This window comes from Salvelinus sp. IW2-2015, linkage group LG18, assembly GCF_002910315.2.
Source record: "Salvelinus sp. IW2-2015 linkage group LG18, ASM291031v2, whole genome shotgun sequence".
NCBI lineage: Eukaryota > Metazoa > Chordata > Actinopteri > Salmoniformes > Salmonidae > Salvelinus > Salvelinus sp. IW2-2015.
This window is the reverse complement of record NC_036858.1, coordinates 35,228,279-35,246,445: the sequence shown is the minus strand read 5'-3', so window position 1 is coordinate 35,246,445 and position 18,167 is coordinate 35,228,279. Positions and strand designations below refer to the sequence as shown.

General features: G+C 45.5%; 1 protein-coding gene across 1 annotated transcript in view; it reads right to left on the bottom strand.

Moving 5' to 3' along the window:
- The window catches only part of LOC111978762 (tetratricopeptide repeat protein 27-like), a 60,335-nt gene that overhangs the window by 19,171 nt on the left and 22,997 nt on the right, over positions 1-18,167 (bottom strand). The window contains exons 4-6 of the mRNA XM_070448487.1: positions 17,318-17,542; positions 14,391-14,443; positions 12,432-12,597 (exon numbers count right to left, since the gene is read on the bottom strand). Coding sequence (XP_070304588.1) covers positions 12,432-12,597; positions 14,391-14,443; positions 17,318-17,542 — 444 coding nt within the window. The remainder of the gene's footprint in view (positions 1-12,431; positions 12,598-14,390; positions 14,444-17,317; positions 17,543-18,167) is intronic.

Genomic DNA, 18,167 nt, shown 5'->3' with positions numbered 1-18,167 from the left:
TTGGGTCATTGTCCTGTTGCATCACCCAACTTCTGTTGAGCTTCAATTGGCGGACAGATAGCCTTCCATTCTCCTGAAATATGTCTTGGTAAACTTGGGAAATCATTTCCCCGTTGATGATAGCAAGCTGTCCAGGCCCTGATGCAGCAAAGCAGCCCCAAACCATGATGCTCCCTCCACCATACTTTACAGTTGGGATGAGGTTTTGATGTTGGTGTGCTGTGCCTTTTTTCCTCCACACACAGTGTTGTGTTCCTTCCAAACAACTCAACTGTAGTTTCATCTGTCTACAGAATATTTTGCCAGTAGCGCTGTGGAAAATCCAGGTGCACTTTTGCAAACTTCAGACTTGCAGCAATGTTTTTTTTTGGACAGCAGTGGCTTCTTCCATGGTGTCCTCCCATTAACACCATTCTTGTTTAGTGTTTTACTTATCATAGACTCGTCAACAGAGATGTTAGCATGTTTCAGAGATTTCTCTAAGTCTTTAGCTGACACTCTAGGATTCTTCTTAACCTCATTGAGCATTCTGCGCTGTGCTCTTGCAGTCATCTTCGCAGGATGGCCACTCCTAGGGAGAGTAGCAACAGTGCTGAACTTTCTCAATTTATAGACAATTTGTCTTACCGTGGACTGATGAACATGAAGGCTTTTAGAGATACTTTTGTAACCGTTTCCAGCTTTATGCAAGTCAACAATTCTTAATCTTAGGTCTTCTGAGATCTCTTTTGTTCGAGGCATGGTTCACATCAGGCAATGCTTCTTGTGAATAGCAAACTCAAATTTTGTGAGTGTTTTTTTAATTTGGCAAGGCAGCTCTAACCAACATCTCCAATCTCGTCTCATTGATTGGACTCCAGGTTAGCTGACTCCAATTATCTTTTGGAGAAGTCTTTAGCCTAGGGGTTCACATACTCTTTACAACCTACACTGAATGTTTAAATGATGTATTCAATATAGACAAGAAAAATACAATAATTTGTGTGTTATTAGTTTAAGCACACTATGTTTGTCTATTGTTATGACTTAAATGAAGATCAGATCAAATTTGATGACCAATTTATGCAGAAATCTAGGTAATTCCAGAGTTCACATACTTTTCTTGCCACTGTATGTCTGTGGGCCAGAGGGAGATCCTCTTTTTCCATATTTGCTATAAAAATAAAAATACACATCTATCAGTGTGTATGTGAGATAATGCAGTGAGAGCCAGGGTACAATACATATGTCACAGTAGAAAGCTGTGAAAGGCCTGCTAACACCCATAAACAAGGTTTCCCTCTGCCTACTGGCTCTGAGAAGGGGCTGGTCTGACTTATCAGTTAGCTGCCATACTGGCACAGTCGTTGGTGGGAGTCTGTGTGTTGGAGGGTTATCAAGAGGGGCGGTGCTGGGTAAATTAGTGTTAATGTTGATTGACAGCTCTCTTCTGCCACTGGGACACCTCAGCGTCTGAAGCTCATTTTTGCCTGGAAGGTCTCAGACAGGATTCATCTGACTGTCGATTGCGATGAAAAATGTGTAACAAATGAAATCCCTAAATGGGACTTTTGTGATGGTTTCTCTATGTGGTCAATGCAGAAAAAAAGTGACAAGTTAAATGGGGGAAATTGAATGGATCGCTCTCCCAGATTCGTTCTGTATCCTGTTATAGCGTGAAATTAAGAGGAAAAGTAATATCCTCCCACGGGGAGTGAGCGAGATGTGAAAACGGAGTCAAGGTTTGATGTACGCTGGAGTAACGAGAGCACAGTAAAGTGAGATTTGATCCATTTTGAATTAGACTTCCTAGATTTAGAACAAGGGAAAGAAAAAAACGTTAATTATTTTCTCTGTTTTAAAGGAATGCGTGAGTGTGTGTTCATAGACGGCTGGTTTAACTTAACCCATCATTTCTCACTAGGACCCAGTGGATAAGGAAAATACAGAGCGCACGTGACAGACGTCCTCGCAAGTCACTCAAGCAACTCTAGAGTTGATTATCCTCTACATTCCATAGAAGAGGAATACATCATAGCCATGGCTCGAAAGCGCAACCATTTTGGTCGCATATGCTCCTAAATATTTTGCTGTGCAACGTGACATTTTATTTTGTGAGCAACGGGGATAAAAAAAAAATATCGCACAGATAATTGTGGTAATGATTAAGCCTCGCTGTACCCGAGTGCCCTAGAGCAAATGGTCTATCTAGAAAACTCCTCGGACTAGGCCATTATTCAAGCCATTATTGGAGGGACAGCACAGCGCATGAACAAGGCAGAGAGAGGAGTTGGCAGACCACTGGGCACCGGGGCTACGGTGCTCAAATTTTCCACCTCTCAAAATGTAGGCCTACTGCTAATAAAGTTAACAAAGCACTGGCTATTTTATCTAGCTAGCTACCGTAATGAATAGGTATATGCAGTTATGTCGATTACAGAAACGGTGCAACGCTGGTGAACATGGAAATGCGCCATTCTCCTGTTTTAGCTAGACGCCGCTTGTAATAGAGTTGTGCGCCCTCGTCTCCACATTTTCAGCGCCATAGCCAACTTTCAATTACTACTACGGTCATTTCAATAAATCTATAGGTAGCACTAAGTAGTTCAAATGAGGTAGCCAACATTTGGCTGGCTGTCATGTTCCAGTAAATTAATTTGATACATTTTTCAACTGTGCTTATTACGCAACAAGGTTATAGCCACCAATTTAGTTTCCGACTGTGCATGCATGCATTGCATGATCAATGTTGCAAATGTGAAGCGCAAGCCATTAATCATAGGCCAATCACATGTGGATGCTGAATACATTTATTTATTTTTATTTCAGATGCCTATATTAATGAATAGGCAGTTCCATCTTAATTCTGGTATTAGGCAATGGGCTATCGATTTCATTAAAAATATTCAGCCGTTCCTGGTTATTTCTATGGCCTCTGGTATAGAAATATGCTGCTGTTGCTTGCCTGTTTGCCCCACTGACGTCAAAGTCCATTGTTTCAGAATGTCAAACGTCCAAATGTACTTTACAAACCTTTGGTTTAAAATGAATAGCGTTTCTTTTTTAGGGATCAAATGTAATGAATCTCAATAGGTAGTGCTTTTACTCAATGTAGAAACCTAATATTGCACCAATGACTTTTTATCTCAATGACCGATATCAACATCGTAGTTTTTATAATAAACAAGCATCTTTACAGTGCTACATATTAATTTTTAGGGCACAACATGTGTTTCACAAGTAGCTAGAATTCATAAAAGGCCCAATACATGCTATATACCAATCAATTTCAAAATAATACTATTTTCTGGTGCTCCAAATGTTATGTTGCGCTCCTAACTTTTTAAAGTTGGAAGCACGAGTGCTACCAATGCATTTAATAACATGCAGAGCCCTGGTCATGGCCCATAGTACAGTTGTAAAATACTCCCTCCCACTCAGACATACAGTCCTGTATACACGAAAAACAGTCACAGGAAGCAAACAAAATGGAAGAAAATAAACAAAATATAAGGTCAGAACAAGTGAAGGAGGGGAAAGGAAAAGACGTTGGTGACAAACAAGCACTTCCAAGAATAGATTTAATGAAGTGGGTTAGGAGGTATGACGTTAACTGTCGCCTCTCTTCAAACAATTCAAAATACAATTCAATGACGTGAGTCAGGCATGCCTAAAAATAGGGTGCCGAATATAGCCTACTCTTAAAATACGAGCGCTTTTAAATGAAACAGTGCTGAGTAGAGGAAGGGATTGTTGGAGGAGGGGCACGGGAAGGGGGGGTAGAAGAGATGGGTGGGGACTTTACAATGTCAGCAACTCAAATAGCCCCACCAAACTATGCACATTGTGTGAGTGGAGAGGGGCTGGGGTATCAGACAACCACATTAAGCACTCATAAACCGGATGGGAACACATTTTAATTTGATGCTCAAAAGCCAAATAAGCTGGGGCCTTAGGAACTGACCCATCCTCCTTACGCAACCCAGAGAGTAAAGGGCAGAAGGAAAAATAAAGAGAATGAAGACTGTGGGAAAACAGTTAAAGAATGTGAATCTAGATCCCAATTACTGGGACATATCCTTCTCAACAGCGGGTGGCTGGTTGTGACCTTTTCAACTTGTGTGCTTTTACATCTCCGACCCTAATTTATGAGGCACTAGCATCTTGCCAAGCATAAATGAATCCATTGAGCGAAAGAAGAGTAAAAGAGGGAGAGCGGGCAGGAAAGGAAAGTAAAATAACACTTTTTGAGCAAACCCCTACTGACTTTGCCAAGCTAATTAGGAAAGGCAATGAAACAGCTCCAAACATGGCTGTGAATGTTAAGTGGCACTACAGTGGCGGGGCAAGACGAAGCAAGGGCTGGGTATTATGACTGTGCACCCAGGAGCACCCAGCCCCAATCTCAAGTCATCTAAAGATCTGTTTGTTATTTAGAGCATTCATATTCAGACTGAAACATCTTTAAAGTTAATTGCTCTGAAGGCAGACCATATGTAGTCCGGGGCAGAGGACTTATATTGCCGTTCTGCTCAGTGGCGATGTTAGGACTTGTTTATTCGAAGTCGCCCGATAAAGTTTCTATTTAGTATGCGTTGGTGGATTTCTAATTAGCGAGCGACGATTCACTGATTTTACATGTACATTTTTGAAAATGAAACCAAATGAAAGTCCTTGATAAGCCTAGCAGGCAGGGTATAAATATTGGCGCGGATATTTTGCAGGGACATCTTCAGAGAATGTGAGCAGGGTCCTATGGATCCCATTTCAATATCGACACCTGACATTCCATTAGACATCGTGATGATGAGAGCCTCAGCAAAATAAGAGACTGGTGTTCAAGTGGTGTGTTGTCATGGAGGTCTAGAAGGTTCAGGTCTCTGATTGATCGAGCTCCCTGACCCAAGTGATTTCAGTATTAAAGAATGTGGTAGCAGGTGGCGGTGGCTTTTCTCAAACAGATTACAACCTCCCTCATAATTTTCATTCCCCTGGGTTCATTCTCTGGGTGGCCCTGGGTTTTGTGATGGTGCTAAGAGGGGGAGAGAGGAGGTTGAGTGCACCCTTCTGTGCCGTGTAAAATATGGAGGCTGAATCCCAAATGACACGGCTGAGACTTCTCCGTCGCTCCTCCTCCTCCGGAAGACCTGCACGGCTACTGTTAAACACGCATTTGTTCCGGAGTTCCAAATTAAGCAGCAGCAGCTGAAAAGATGAGCTCCTACAAATATTGAAATTTAAATGTTTTTTTAGAGTAAAGTACATCGAAAAAAAAATCAAAAGAAAACTGCAAACTGAATAGGAGACCAAACAAGCAGCAAACAAAGAAGAAAGGCTTTTGAAAAAGTAACAATTTTTAACAATTTTTCATAAAATTATACCGTTTTCTTAGCTAGCTAAGTTGTTTACCTGTTGCTAGGCAGTTGCTAGGGACATTCCTGGAAGAAGCTAGCTAGCTAACAAGGAGTGTCTAGTTGGCAGAAGAGAAGAAGGGACAAAGAAGGGACAAAGTGGGACAAAATAAGGACAGAAGAAAAGGGAAAGGGGACATTAAGGTGAAGCAGTCCTCTAAAGACACAAAAGACAATAATACAAGAAACAACACTTCTATTGCCTCTCCCTCTACGATACGCACTTCCGGGTTGGAGCGAGTAGTTGCATTCCGCTTTGCTCACAAGGTAGTATTACATTTCATTCTATTACAGTACAACAGTTTGATTTGTTTGATCTTAGCTGGCTACATAGCCGTCTTTGTATCCAAGATAATTGTGTAGTCTAGAGTAATTGTGAGGTTACCTAGCCTAGAGGTTACCTAGCCAGCTACACTTTCAAACAAAGTCAACAACGCAGCCACTGCTAGCTAGCCTATTTCACCAGCCAGCAGTACTATATCATTTTAGTCAATAAAATTTTTTTGCAACGTAAGCTTAACTTTCTGAACATTCAAGACGTGTAGTCCACTTGTCATTCCAATCTCCTTTGCATTAGCGTAGCCTCTCTGTAGCCTGTCAACTATGTGTCTGTCTATCCCAGTTCTCTCCTCTCTGCACAGACCATACAAACGCTTCAACACGCGTGGCCGCTGCTACTCTAACCTGGTGGTCCCAGCGCGCACGACCCACGTGGAGTCCAGGTCTCAGGCAGCCTCTGGAACTGCCGATCTGCGGCAACAAGGCAGAGTTCATCTCAGCCTATGCTTCCCTCCAGTCCCTCGACTTCTTGGCACTGACGGAAACATGGATTACCACTGATAACACTGCTACTCCTACTGCTCTCTCCTCGTCTGCCCACGTGTTCTCGCACACCCCGAGAGCTTCTGGTCAGCGGGGTGGTGGCACTGGGATCCTCATCTCTCCCAAGTGGACATTCTCTCTTTCTCCCTGACCCATCTGTCTATCGCCTCCTTTGAATTCCATGCTGTCACAGTTACCAGCCCTTTCAAGCTTAACATCCTTATCATTTATCGCCCTCCAGGTTCCCTTGGAAGTTCATCAATGAGCTTGACGCCCTGAAAAGTTCCTTTCCTGAGGATGGCTCACCTCTCACAGTTCTGGGTGACTTTAACTCCCCACGTCTACCTTTGACTCATTCCTCTCTGCCTCCTTCTTTCCACTCCTCTCCTCTTTTGACCTCACCCTCTCATCTCCCCCCTACTCACAAGGCAGGCAATACGCTTGACTCATCTTTACTAGATGCTGTCTTCCACTAATCTCATTGCAATCCCCTCCAAGTCTCCGACCACTACCTTGTATCCTTTCCCTCTCGCTCTCATCCAACACTTCCCACACTGCCCTACTCGGATGGTGTATCGCGCCGTCCCAACCTTCGTCTCTTCTCCCCGCTACTCTCTCCTCTTCCATCCTATCATCTCTTCCCTCTGCTCAAACCTTCTCCAACCTATCTCCTGATTCTGCCTCCTCAACCCTCCTCTCCTCCCTTTCTGCATCCTTTGACTCTCTATGTCCCCTATCCTCCAGGCCGGCCGGCCTCCCCTCCTGCTCCGTGGCTCGACGACTCATTGCGAGCTCACAGAACAGGGCTCCGGGCAGCCGAGCGGAAATGGAGGAAAACTCGCCTCCCTGCGGACTTGGCATCCTTCACTCCCTCCTCTCTACATTCTCCTCTTCTGTCTCTGCTGCTAAAGCCAATTTCTACCACTCTAAATTCCAAGCATCTGCCTCTAACCTAGGAAGCTCTTTGCCACCTTCTCCTCCCTCCTGAATCCTCCTCCCCCTCCTCCCCCCTCCTCCCTCTCTGCTGATGACTTCGTCAACCATTTTGAAAAGAAGGTCGACGACATCCGATCCTCGTTTGCTAAGTCAAACGACACCGCTGGTTCTGCTCACACTGCCCTACCCTGTGCTTTGACCTCTTTCTCCCCTCTCTCCCAGATGAAATCTCGCGTCTTGTGACGGCGGCCGCCCAAAAACCTGCCCGCTTGACCCTATCCCTCCTCTCTTCTCCAGACCATTTCCGGAGACCTTCTCCCTTACCTCACCTCGCTCATCAACTCATCCTTGACCGCTGGCTACGCCCTTCCGTCTTCAAGAGAGCGAGAGTTGACCCCTTCTGAAAAAACCTACACTCGATCCCTCCGATGTCAACAACTACAGACCAGTATCCCTTCTTCTTTTCTCTCCAAAACCTTGAACGTGCGCGTCCTTGGCCAGCTTCCTGCTATCTCTCTCAGAAGACCTTCTTATCCAAATCAGTCAGGTTTCAAGACTAGTCATTCAACTGAGACTGCTCTTCTCTGTGTCACGGAGGCGCTCCGCACTGCTAAAAGCTAACTCTCTCTCCTCTGCTCTCATCCTTCTAGACCTATCGGCTGCCTTTGATACTGTGAACCATCAGATCCTCCTCTCCACCCTCTCCGAGCTGGGCATCTCCGGCGCGGCCCACGCTTGGATTGCGTCCTACCTGACAGGTCGCTCCTACCAGGTGGCTGGCGAGAATCTGTCTCCGCACCACGTGCTCTCACCACTGGTGTCCCCCAGGGCTCTGTTCTAGGCCCTCTCCTATTCTCGCTATACACCAAGTCACTTGGCTCTGTCATATCCTCACATGGTCTCTCCTATCATTGCTATGCAGACGACACACCAATTAATCTTCTCCTTTCCCCCTCTGATAATCAGGTGGTGAATCGCATCTCTGCATGTCTGGCAGACATATCAGTGTGGATGACGGATCACCACCTCAAGCTGAACCTCGCAAGACGAGCTGCTCTTCCCCCCGGGGAAGGACTGCCCGTTCCATGATCTCGCCATCACGGTTGACAACTCCATTGTGTCCGCCTCCCAGAGTGCTAAGAACCTTGGCGTGATCCTGGACAACACCCTGTCGTTCTCAACTAACATCAAGGCGGTGACCCGTTCCTGTAGGTTCATGCTCTACAACATTCGCAGAGTACGACCCTGCCTCACGCAGGAAGCGGCGCAGGTCCTAATCCAGGCACTTGTCATCTCCCGTCTGGATTACTGCAACTCGCTGTTGGCTGGCTCCCTCCTGTGCCATTAAACCCCTACAACTCATCCAGAACGCCGCAGCCCGTCTGGTGTTCAACTTTCCCAAGTTCTCTCACGTCACCCCGCTCCTCCGCTCTCTCCACTGGCTTCCAGTTGAAGCTCGCATCCGCTACAAGACCATGGTGCTTGCCTACGGAGCTGTGAGGGGAACGGCACCTCCGTACCTTCAGGCTCTGATCAGGCCTACACCCAAACAAGGGCACTGCGTTCATCCACCTCTGGCCTGCTCGCCTCCCTACCTCTGAGGAAGTACAGTTCCCGCTCAGCCCAGTCAAAACTGTTCGCTGCTCTGGCACCCCAATGGTGGAACAAACTCCCCACGACGCCAGGTCAGCGGAGTCAATCACCACCTTCCGGAGACACCTGAAACCCCACCTCTTTAAGGAATACCTAGGATAGGATAAAGTAATCCTTCTAACCCCCCCCCCTTAAAGGTTAGATGCACTATTGTAAAGTGGTTGTTCCACTGGATATCATAAGGTGAATGCACCAATTTGTAAGTCGCTCTGGATAAGAGCGTCTGCTAAATGACTTAAATGTAATGTAAATGCATTATTAGAGGGGCAGCGCGGTAGAACAAGCAGATGAGGTGTATGGTGAAATCGAATAAAAGTTTATGTCACATGCTTCGTAGACAACAGGTGTAGACTAACAGTGAAATGCTTACTTACAGGTCCTTTTCCAACGCAGAGTTGACAGAGAATAACGAATATAAATAGAGTAAAAATAACAATGCTATATATATATATATATATATATATATATAGGGAGTAGAAAACAACATGGCTATATATAGGGAGTAGAAAATAACATGGCTATATATAGGGAGTAGAAAACAACATGGCTATATATAGGGAGTAGAAAACAACATGGCTATANTGGCTATATATAGGGAGTAGAAAATAACATGGCTATATATAGGGAGTAGAAAACAACATGGCTATATATAGGGAGTAGAAAACAACATGGCTATACAAAGAGAATACCAGTACCGAGTTGATGTGCAGGGGTACAAGGTAATTGAGGTAGCTATGTAGGTAGGGGTAAAGTGACTAGCAGCAGTGTATGTAGTGTGAAATTGTGAGTGTGCATGTTATGTGTGTGTTGGCGTATGTAGTGTGTGTGTGTGTATTGGTGCATCAGTGTAAGTATGTGTGAGTGTGTGGGTAGAGTCCAGTGTGTGTGCATAGTCAGCGCAAGAGAGTTAGTACAAAAAAGGTCAATGTGGGTAGCCGTGGTTGCCATTTTATGAGCTATTTAGCAGTCTTGTTTAGAAGTCTTATGGCTTGGGGGTAAACGCAGTTCAGGGTCCTGTTGCTTCCAGACTTGGTGCATTGGTACGGCTTGCTGTGCAGAAGCAGAGAGAACAGTTTGTGGCTTGGTGGCTGGATAAATTTTTTGGGCCTTCCTCTGACACCGCCTGGTATAGAGGTCCTGGATGATGTACTGAGCCGTATGCACTACCCTCTGTAGTGCCTTGAGGGCGGATGCCAAGCAGTTCCCAAACACAGTGGTGATGCAGCCAGTCAAGATGCTCTCCATGGTGCAGCTGTAGACTTTTTGAGCATCTGATGGCCCATGCCAGCTCTTCAGCCTCCTGAGGGGGAAGAGGCGCTGTCATGGCCTCTTCACGACTGTGTTGGTGTGTTTGGGCCATGATAGATCCTTAGTGATATTGACACCGAAGAACTTGAAGCTCTCGACCCGATCCACTACAGCCTCGATGTGAATGGTGGCGTGCTCAGCCCTCCAATTCCTGTAGTCCAGGATCAGCTCCTTTGTCTCACGGTTGTCGAAGGAGAGGTTGCTGTCCTGGCACCACACTGCCAGGCCTCTGACCTTCTCCCTATAGGCTGTCTCATCGTTGTCGGTGATCAGGCCTACCACCATTGTGTCGTCGGCAATCTTAATGTGTGCGCAGCCACACAGTCATGGGTGAACAGGGAGTACAGGAGGGGACTAAGCACGCACCTCTGAGAGGCCCTGTCAGGAAGTCCAGGATCCAGTTGCAGAGGGAGGTGTTCAGTTCCAGGGACCTTAGCTTAGTGACGAGCTCCAAGGGCACTATGGTGTTGAATGTTGAACTGCAGTCAATGAACAGCATTCTCACGTAGGTGTGGATTTGTTTGGCGGTATGCAAATTGGAGAGGGTCCAGGGTGTCTGGGACGATGGTGTTGATGTGAGCCATGACCAGCCTTTCAAAGAATTTCATGGCTACAGATGTGAGTGTTACGGGGCGGGCGATAGTCATTTAGGTTATCTTTCTTGGGCACAGGAACTATGTGATCTGGGAAAGGTTGAAAATGTCAGTGAAGACACTTGCCAGCTGGTCAGCGCATGCTCTGGGTACGCATCCTGGTAATCCATCTGTCCCTGCGGTCTTGTGAATGTTAACCAGTTTAAAGGTCTTACTAACATCGGCTACGGAGAGCGTGATCACACGTGTCTGGAACAGTTGGTGCTCTCACGCATGGGTCAGTGTCGCTTGCCTCGAAGCGAGCATAGAAGGCATTTAGCTCGTCGTGTCACTGGGCAGCTTGTGGCTGGGTTTCCCTCTGTAATCCGTGATATTTTGCAGCCCTGCCACATACGACGAGCGCCAAAGCTGGCGTAGTAGGATTTGATCTTAGTCCTATATTGATGCTTTGCCTGCTTGATGGGTCGTCGGAGAGCGTAGCGCAGGGTTGTCAAACTCATTCTATGGAGGGGCTAGTGTCTTCGGGTTTTGTTAAAGACCTAGACAACCAGGTGAGGGAAGTTCTTTACTAATCTGTGACCTTAATTCATCAATCAAGTATAAGTGAGGAGAGAAAACCTGCAGACACTCGACCCTCCATGGAATGAGTTTGAGAAGTGGCGTAGCAGGATTTATTATAAGCGACTGGGTTAGTGTCCCGCTCGTTGAAAGAGGCAGATCTAGCCTTTACCTCAGTGCGGATGTTGCCTGTAATCCATGGCCTCTGGTAGGGATATGTATGTACGGTAACTGTGGGGGCAACATCGTCGATGCATTTATTAATGAAGCAGGTGACTGATGTGGCAAACTCTTTTCTCAATGTCATTGGATGAATCCCAAAACATATTCTAGTCTGCTCTAGCAAAACAGTCCTGTAGCTTAGCATCCGCTTCACCAGACCACTTCCAAATCGAGTGGGTCACTGTTACTTCCTGTTTGAGTTTTTGCTTGTAAGCAGGAATCAGAAGGATAGCGTTATGGTCTGATTTGCCAAATGGAGGACGAGGGAGAGCTTTGTATGTGTCTCTGTATGTGCAGTAAAGGTGACCCCTCTAGTTGCACAGGTGAGACGTTGGTAGAAATGAGGTAAAACGGATTTCAGTTTTCCTGCATTAAAATCACCGGACACTAGGAGCGCTGCCTCTGGATGAATATTTTCTTGTTGGCTTATGGCCCTATAGAGCTCGGTTTGTGGTGGTAAATAGACAGCTACGAAAAATGGATGAAAACTCTCTTGGTAAATAGCATGGTCTACAGTTTATCATGAGGTATTCTAACTCAGGTGAGCAGAACCTCGAGACATCCTTAATATTAGAAATCGTGCACCAGCTGTTGTTAACAAAGAGACATACACCCCCGCCCTTGAGTTTATGAGATGTTGCCGGTCTGTCCTGCAATGCATAGAAAAAACAGCTAGATTTATATTAACTAGGTCCTCGTCCAGCCACGACTCCTTGAAGAATAGGATATTACTGTGCCATTATAGGCACGCTCCTGGTGGCATATTGGGTCCAGCATGTTCAAATTCTAGGTTGCTTTACACGTACCGCTCCTAGACTCCTAAACCAAGTAGGATGAAGTTGCCCCTTGACACTGATCTAAGATCCATTTAGCATTTCCTCCTAAATGGTTTAGGCTGTGATTTCAGGATAACTGATCCTAGATCTGTGCCCGTGGGCACTATCGTTACCTGTACATCCTTGAATTTGTCCCTCAGGTCCATGAGGCGGTGGTAGGCCTTGATGGCCTCTGCAAACTCTGCAACGCCGGTGCAGACGGCGATGAAGTTCTCCCAGGTCTGCCAGTGTTCGTAGTTACACTTCAGAGCATCCTGCAGGTTGTGGAACGCCTTGGTCCTGACAGACAGTGGGACAGACAGGCCTTGGAATTAGTGGTGTCACGTAAAGTGTTTTTACATGGCTGGTGCTCATGATTCTTTCAGGGGCAGCTTACAAAGTCGTATGGAATTAATATTAAGTTGAGATGCACACAGACTTTGGAGTAAATCATGCATTACGGTCAATGGAAGATTTGTACCAATTTGAGTTACTTAAAGGGATAGTGCAAGATTCTGGCAAACAAGCCCTTTCTCTACTTACCCAGAGTCAGATGAGCTCATGGATACCATTATGTCTATGTACAGTTTGAAGGAAGTTGAAGGTAGTTTCATGAGCCAATGCTAACCAGCGTTAGCGCAATGACTGGAAGTCTACCGGTAAGCTAGTTAGCACTGGCTCACGAAACTACCTTCAATATAATTATCAAAATATCTCGCACTATTACTTTAAGTTTGGATTCGGTCCTACCCGTCATTTCTACAGTTCAGTAATTAGTCACTATTTCAGGTGAGGTGCCAGTATCTCTGTAATTTCAGCAGATGTCCAGAGGTGGAGCATAGCCAAGCATGACTGACATGGCTGCTTGCCCTCTGTGTCTGACACCTCAGTGAGACGCAGGCTACATAGTTAGCGCCGGGCTGTCACAACCGCCCTGATTCTCTCCCTCTGATCCACCTGCACTCACATATACACCACAGGCTCCAGCCTCTTCAACAGAGAAGGCTTCGGCTGAATTAGCCCAAGCGCTAACCAGGTAGAAGTCTCCACACTTTCTAATTTCAGGCCTGAAAGCACAGACCTGATTTGAACAGGGGCTGAGGGGGGAAAGTTTCCCAAGAAAGAAACAGTGGCAAGTACTGCTTCCCAAACAGAGAGTCCTGCCAGCAAGAGCTTGTGGTTTTCAGGGGAAATATGCGAACCTGCCCATCTTGCAGGGGTGAGAATGTTATAATTGACTTAAGCCTAACAAATCTGTCTGATGCCCTCGTCAGGGTCAGCAGGGGTGTACCTAGGTCCTGTGGTAAAATCAGGAGGGCGCTGCGATGTTATCTTTCCCATTACTACTGCCCGGTGAGTTTCGGGAAGTAATTGAAAAGCATTGAAGTCAGTTACGAGACCAAACTAATGACCAGAGGAGTTGGAGTGGGGTGAGAAAAAAAAGCCTTGTAAACATCCATCTGTTTCATTGGTGTGTAAATTAGTGCTATCTGTGGGGTTATGCAGGCTGGCGATGTTGTTTGATAAGTGTTGTAATGTCCTTCCACAGACATCTCGTCTCAACCCCCACTCTTTGATACCCCTCTCCAGCCAAAAATCAATACGGTCAGGCTGAATGGAGGCCTGCCGGCTGACAGTGCAATTCCCTCTCTCGCTGTCTCTGTGAGAGTGACATGTCCTTGATCAGTACGGGTAGCGGCTTGGGAAACTCCGGGATATCAGGGCTGATCACATCAACGTTTGATTCCTCTGTCTTTGTTCTGGCCTTGTGTCAACCGGCACCAGGGGGGTGGATGGATGGGCGGGTGAGTGAGTGACCAAGTATCAGTGAGAGCCACCAAGACCAGTTGGCTCAATAATATAATTCCTCACCCTAAAGCGAACCTCCAGTCCCGTCAATTGTTTGTGAGCTGGGGAGAGGAGGCTCTCGACTACACTGAGGGACCCTACATTCAAAACCAGGAGACGTTCGAACATTGAGCCAGTCACTCGTTGATGGTACGTATGACTGAATTCTACATCTTCCAGAGTCCTAACTCTGTTCACTCATTGACAGGTTAATGGCCCAGGGGGTGCGACTGTACAGTACTCACTTCTGTCTCAGGCGGATGTAGGCCGTGGACAGGTTGTTCCACGCCTCTGCGTTCTAAAGGAGGAAAAAGAGAGGGAGGGAGAAAAACAGAGTTTACACACAAGTAAGCACAGGGTTGTTCAGATGCCGTGGCAGAAGACTAACTCGCTCAGAGCAGAAATCGGTTCTGCCGAGTGCTCCAGGAGTACATTCCCTCCCGATGCATTGGGCACACAGGTGCCGTATGGGTCATTAAGTTGGATTGGAAAGACTGCTGGAGGACAAGAGTGTTATAACTGGGGCTATGGTAAGGGCGTGTTCTCAGTTTGTCTGAGTGTGTTTGTGTGGGAATGTGTTTGTGTGTGGGAATGTGTTTGTGTGTGGGAATGTGTGCGCATTTGTGAGAGTAATGGAAAAAGAGAGTGGGGGGAGGGGGGTAGAGGGAGTGACAAAATGAGAGAGGAATGGTATTTCAATGGTCCCACTGCGCATTCATGTGATCGACTCTGTCTTCCTATACAGTGCCATCAGAAAGTATTCACACCCCTTCACTTCTTCCACATTTTGTTGTGTTACAGCCTAAATTTAAAATTGATTACATTGAGATTTTTTTTGTTAATCAATGGCCTACACACAATACTCCATAATGTCAAAGTGGAATTATATTTTTTCGAAATGTTTACAAATGAATAAAAAAGGAAAAGCTGAAACGTCTTGAGTCAATAAGTATTCAATCCGTTTGTTATGGCAAGCCTAAATAAGTTCAGGAGGGAAAAATATGATTAACAACTCACATAATAAGTTGCATGGACTCTGTGTGCAATAATAGTGTTTAACATGATTTTTTTAAATGACGACATCATCTCTGTACCCCACACATACAATTAACTGTAAAGTCAATCAGTCAAGAATTTCAAACATAGATTCAACAACAATGACCAGGGAGATTTCCCAATGCTTCACAAAGGGCACCTATCGGTAGATGGTGAAGAAAAAAAAGAAAACAGACATGGGACATCCCTTTGAGCATGGTCAAGTTAATAATTACACTTTGGATGGTGTATCAATATACCCAGTCACTACAAAGATACAGGCGTCCATCCTAACTCAGTTGCCGGAGAGGAGGAAACCGCTCAGGGATTTCACCATGAGGCCAATAGTGACTTTAAAACAGTTACAGAGTTTAATGGCTGTGACAGGAGAAAACTGAGGATGGATCAACAACATTGTAGTTACTCCACAATGCTAACCTAATTGACAGAGGGAAAAGAAGGAATGATACACAGAATAAAAATATTCCAAAACATGCACCCTGTTTGCAACAAGGCACTAAAGTAATACTGCAAAAACTGTGGTAAAGCAAGTCACTTTTTGCCCTGAATACAAAGTGTTATGTTTGGGGCAAATCCAATACAACATATTACTGAGTACCACTCTCCATATTTTCAAGCATAGTGGGAAGTTTTTCAGGATGAAAAAGAAACGTAATTGAGCTAAGCAAAGGCAAAATCCTAGAGGAAAACCTGGTTCTGACTGCTTTCCACAAGACACTGGGAGATTAATTCATCTTTCAGCAGGAAAATAACCTAAAACACAAGGCAAAATCTACATATAGAATTGTTTACCAAGACAGTGAATGTTCCTGAAAGGCCGAGTTAACGTTTTGACTTAAATCTACCTGATAATCTATGGCAAGACCTGAAATGGCTGTCTAGCAATGATCAACAACTGATTTGACAGAGCTTGAAGAATAAATAAAAAAATTATGGGCAAATGTTGTACACTCCAGGTGTGGAAAGCTCTTAGAGACTTACCCAGAAAGACTCATAGCTGTAATCGCTGCCAAAGGGGCTCCTACAAAGTATTGAGTCATTGGTGTGAATACTTATGTAAATTAGATATTTCTGCGGTTCATTTTCAATACATTTGCCAACATTTCTAAAAACATGTTTTCACTGTCACTATGGGGCAGTGTGTGTAGAGGAAAAAATATATTGAATCCATTTTTTATTCTGGCTGTAACAACAAAATGTGGAATAAGTCAAGGGGTATGAATACTTTCTGAAGGCACTGAATGTGGTGATGTAAGGCCTGACATTGGGAGGAAGGAGTTGTAGTAATATAGTATGTACAGGAGGTGAAAGAAGAAGAGCAAACGCCATGTTGGCCCATGTTGCGTCCCTCCTGTGGATGTATGTGGATAGTTTGGGGGGAGCGGCAGGCCCCGCTCTGCAACTAACGGGCAGGACCCATCTATGCAAATCAGCTGTGGTGTCAGTCCCCCGGACTCTTTCCCTCTTCCCCATCTATTTCCCTTTCTCTCCCCACTTTCTTTTTCTCTCGCTCTCTCACCCTCTTTCCCCCCCAGCTCTGATATCTGAGCCACACTCGAGTGTCTTTCCCCTCTCACCACAACAACATCTTATTGCTCATATCAAAGGGAGGTGGGAGACTGGCATGTACAGTATATTCTGTTTATCTTCATTCTCCAAAGAATGGCCAGAGTGATCGGTTACAAGGGCTCTCATATCTCCTTGGCAAAACTTCAACAACTCCTTGAAAAATGGAGGGGGGAATGTCATTATAGCAAAACAAACTAAATTAAAACATCCTATTGCTGGCTGACCTGCTGAATTAAATATGGACAAAGGGCAGAAGAGTGAAGGAAACCAGGAAATGATTTCCCTTTCCTCTGTTCCACTATGGCCTGGGTGAAACTGACTCCTTATGTCTTCTCTTTACGGTGCCAACCTACTCTCTAAAGTGCTATTGAATGATTGATTGAATCCATCTATTCGTTAAAAAATTCAGAAATATCACTTGTAGGGAGGTTACCAGCAGGTTAGGTAGTTGAGTTTTACCCTATGAGTAGGCCTGACATGACAAGAATCCACTTCAGAGACTCAAATAATTGTTCAAATATCCTACCCATATCAGAGGTTAGTTTACCTGCATGGTGGTGATGCGGAGTGACTTCTCGAAGCACTCCACACAGTGCTGGAAGTCCTTGGCCCGGAGGTACAGCAGGGCCTTGGAGCGCATGGCGCATGCGCTGCGATGGTTCGACAGCTCCCAGGCCTGGTTGTAGTATTGGTGGTCCCGCAGCACGTCCCCCAGCAAGCAGTACAGACTAGGGGACTCCTTCTCCAGCTCCCTACGCAGGATATCCTCTGCCTGGGAGAGAGGGAGCGAGAAAAGGAGGGAAGGGGGAGGAGAGAGGAAAGAGCTTTGCTCCTTAAGACCCTCAGAGCCAGCACACTGAACATTCTCTGCTAACAATGATGTGATTTGATTTGGTCTCGGAATGCCACAATACACTCATTGGTTAAAGGAAGCTCAATTGGCTCAATCAAGATGTTGGAACAACAAGCCAACAGACACTGAACCTCTCAAAAGAGCTGATTTGAGTACTGTACTCCCTGAATTGGAGAGAGTGTAGAATAACGATCAGGTGTCACTTCCCTTCACTTTGAGAAGTGCCTCTGTTCATGTCGAAGCGTCCCAATCTACCCACAGCTCAGGATGAGTGCTTTTGTGCGCAAGGGACTCTGGGTTTTCATTGCATTCCTTTACCTCATGGAGTAATCGTAGACCTCTCTTCCACACCACTCATCAGACCTCAAATCCCTGAACTCACCACCAACAAATGGAATTACAACGCAAAAGCAATATGGCTGGCAAAGTGTAATATTTGTCTTATTTGTAATAAAGTATTTTTGGTATAAGTTTGAATAGTAGATGGACATGGACCTCTGCAAATCACAGATTGGGTTGACAAAAGGGGAATAACACCACAGAA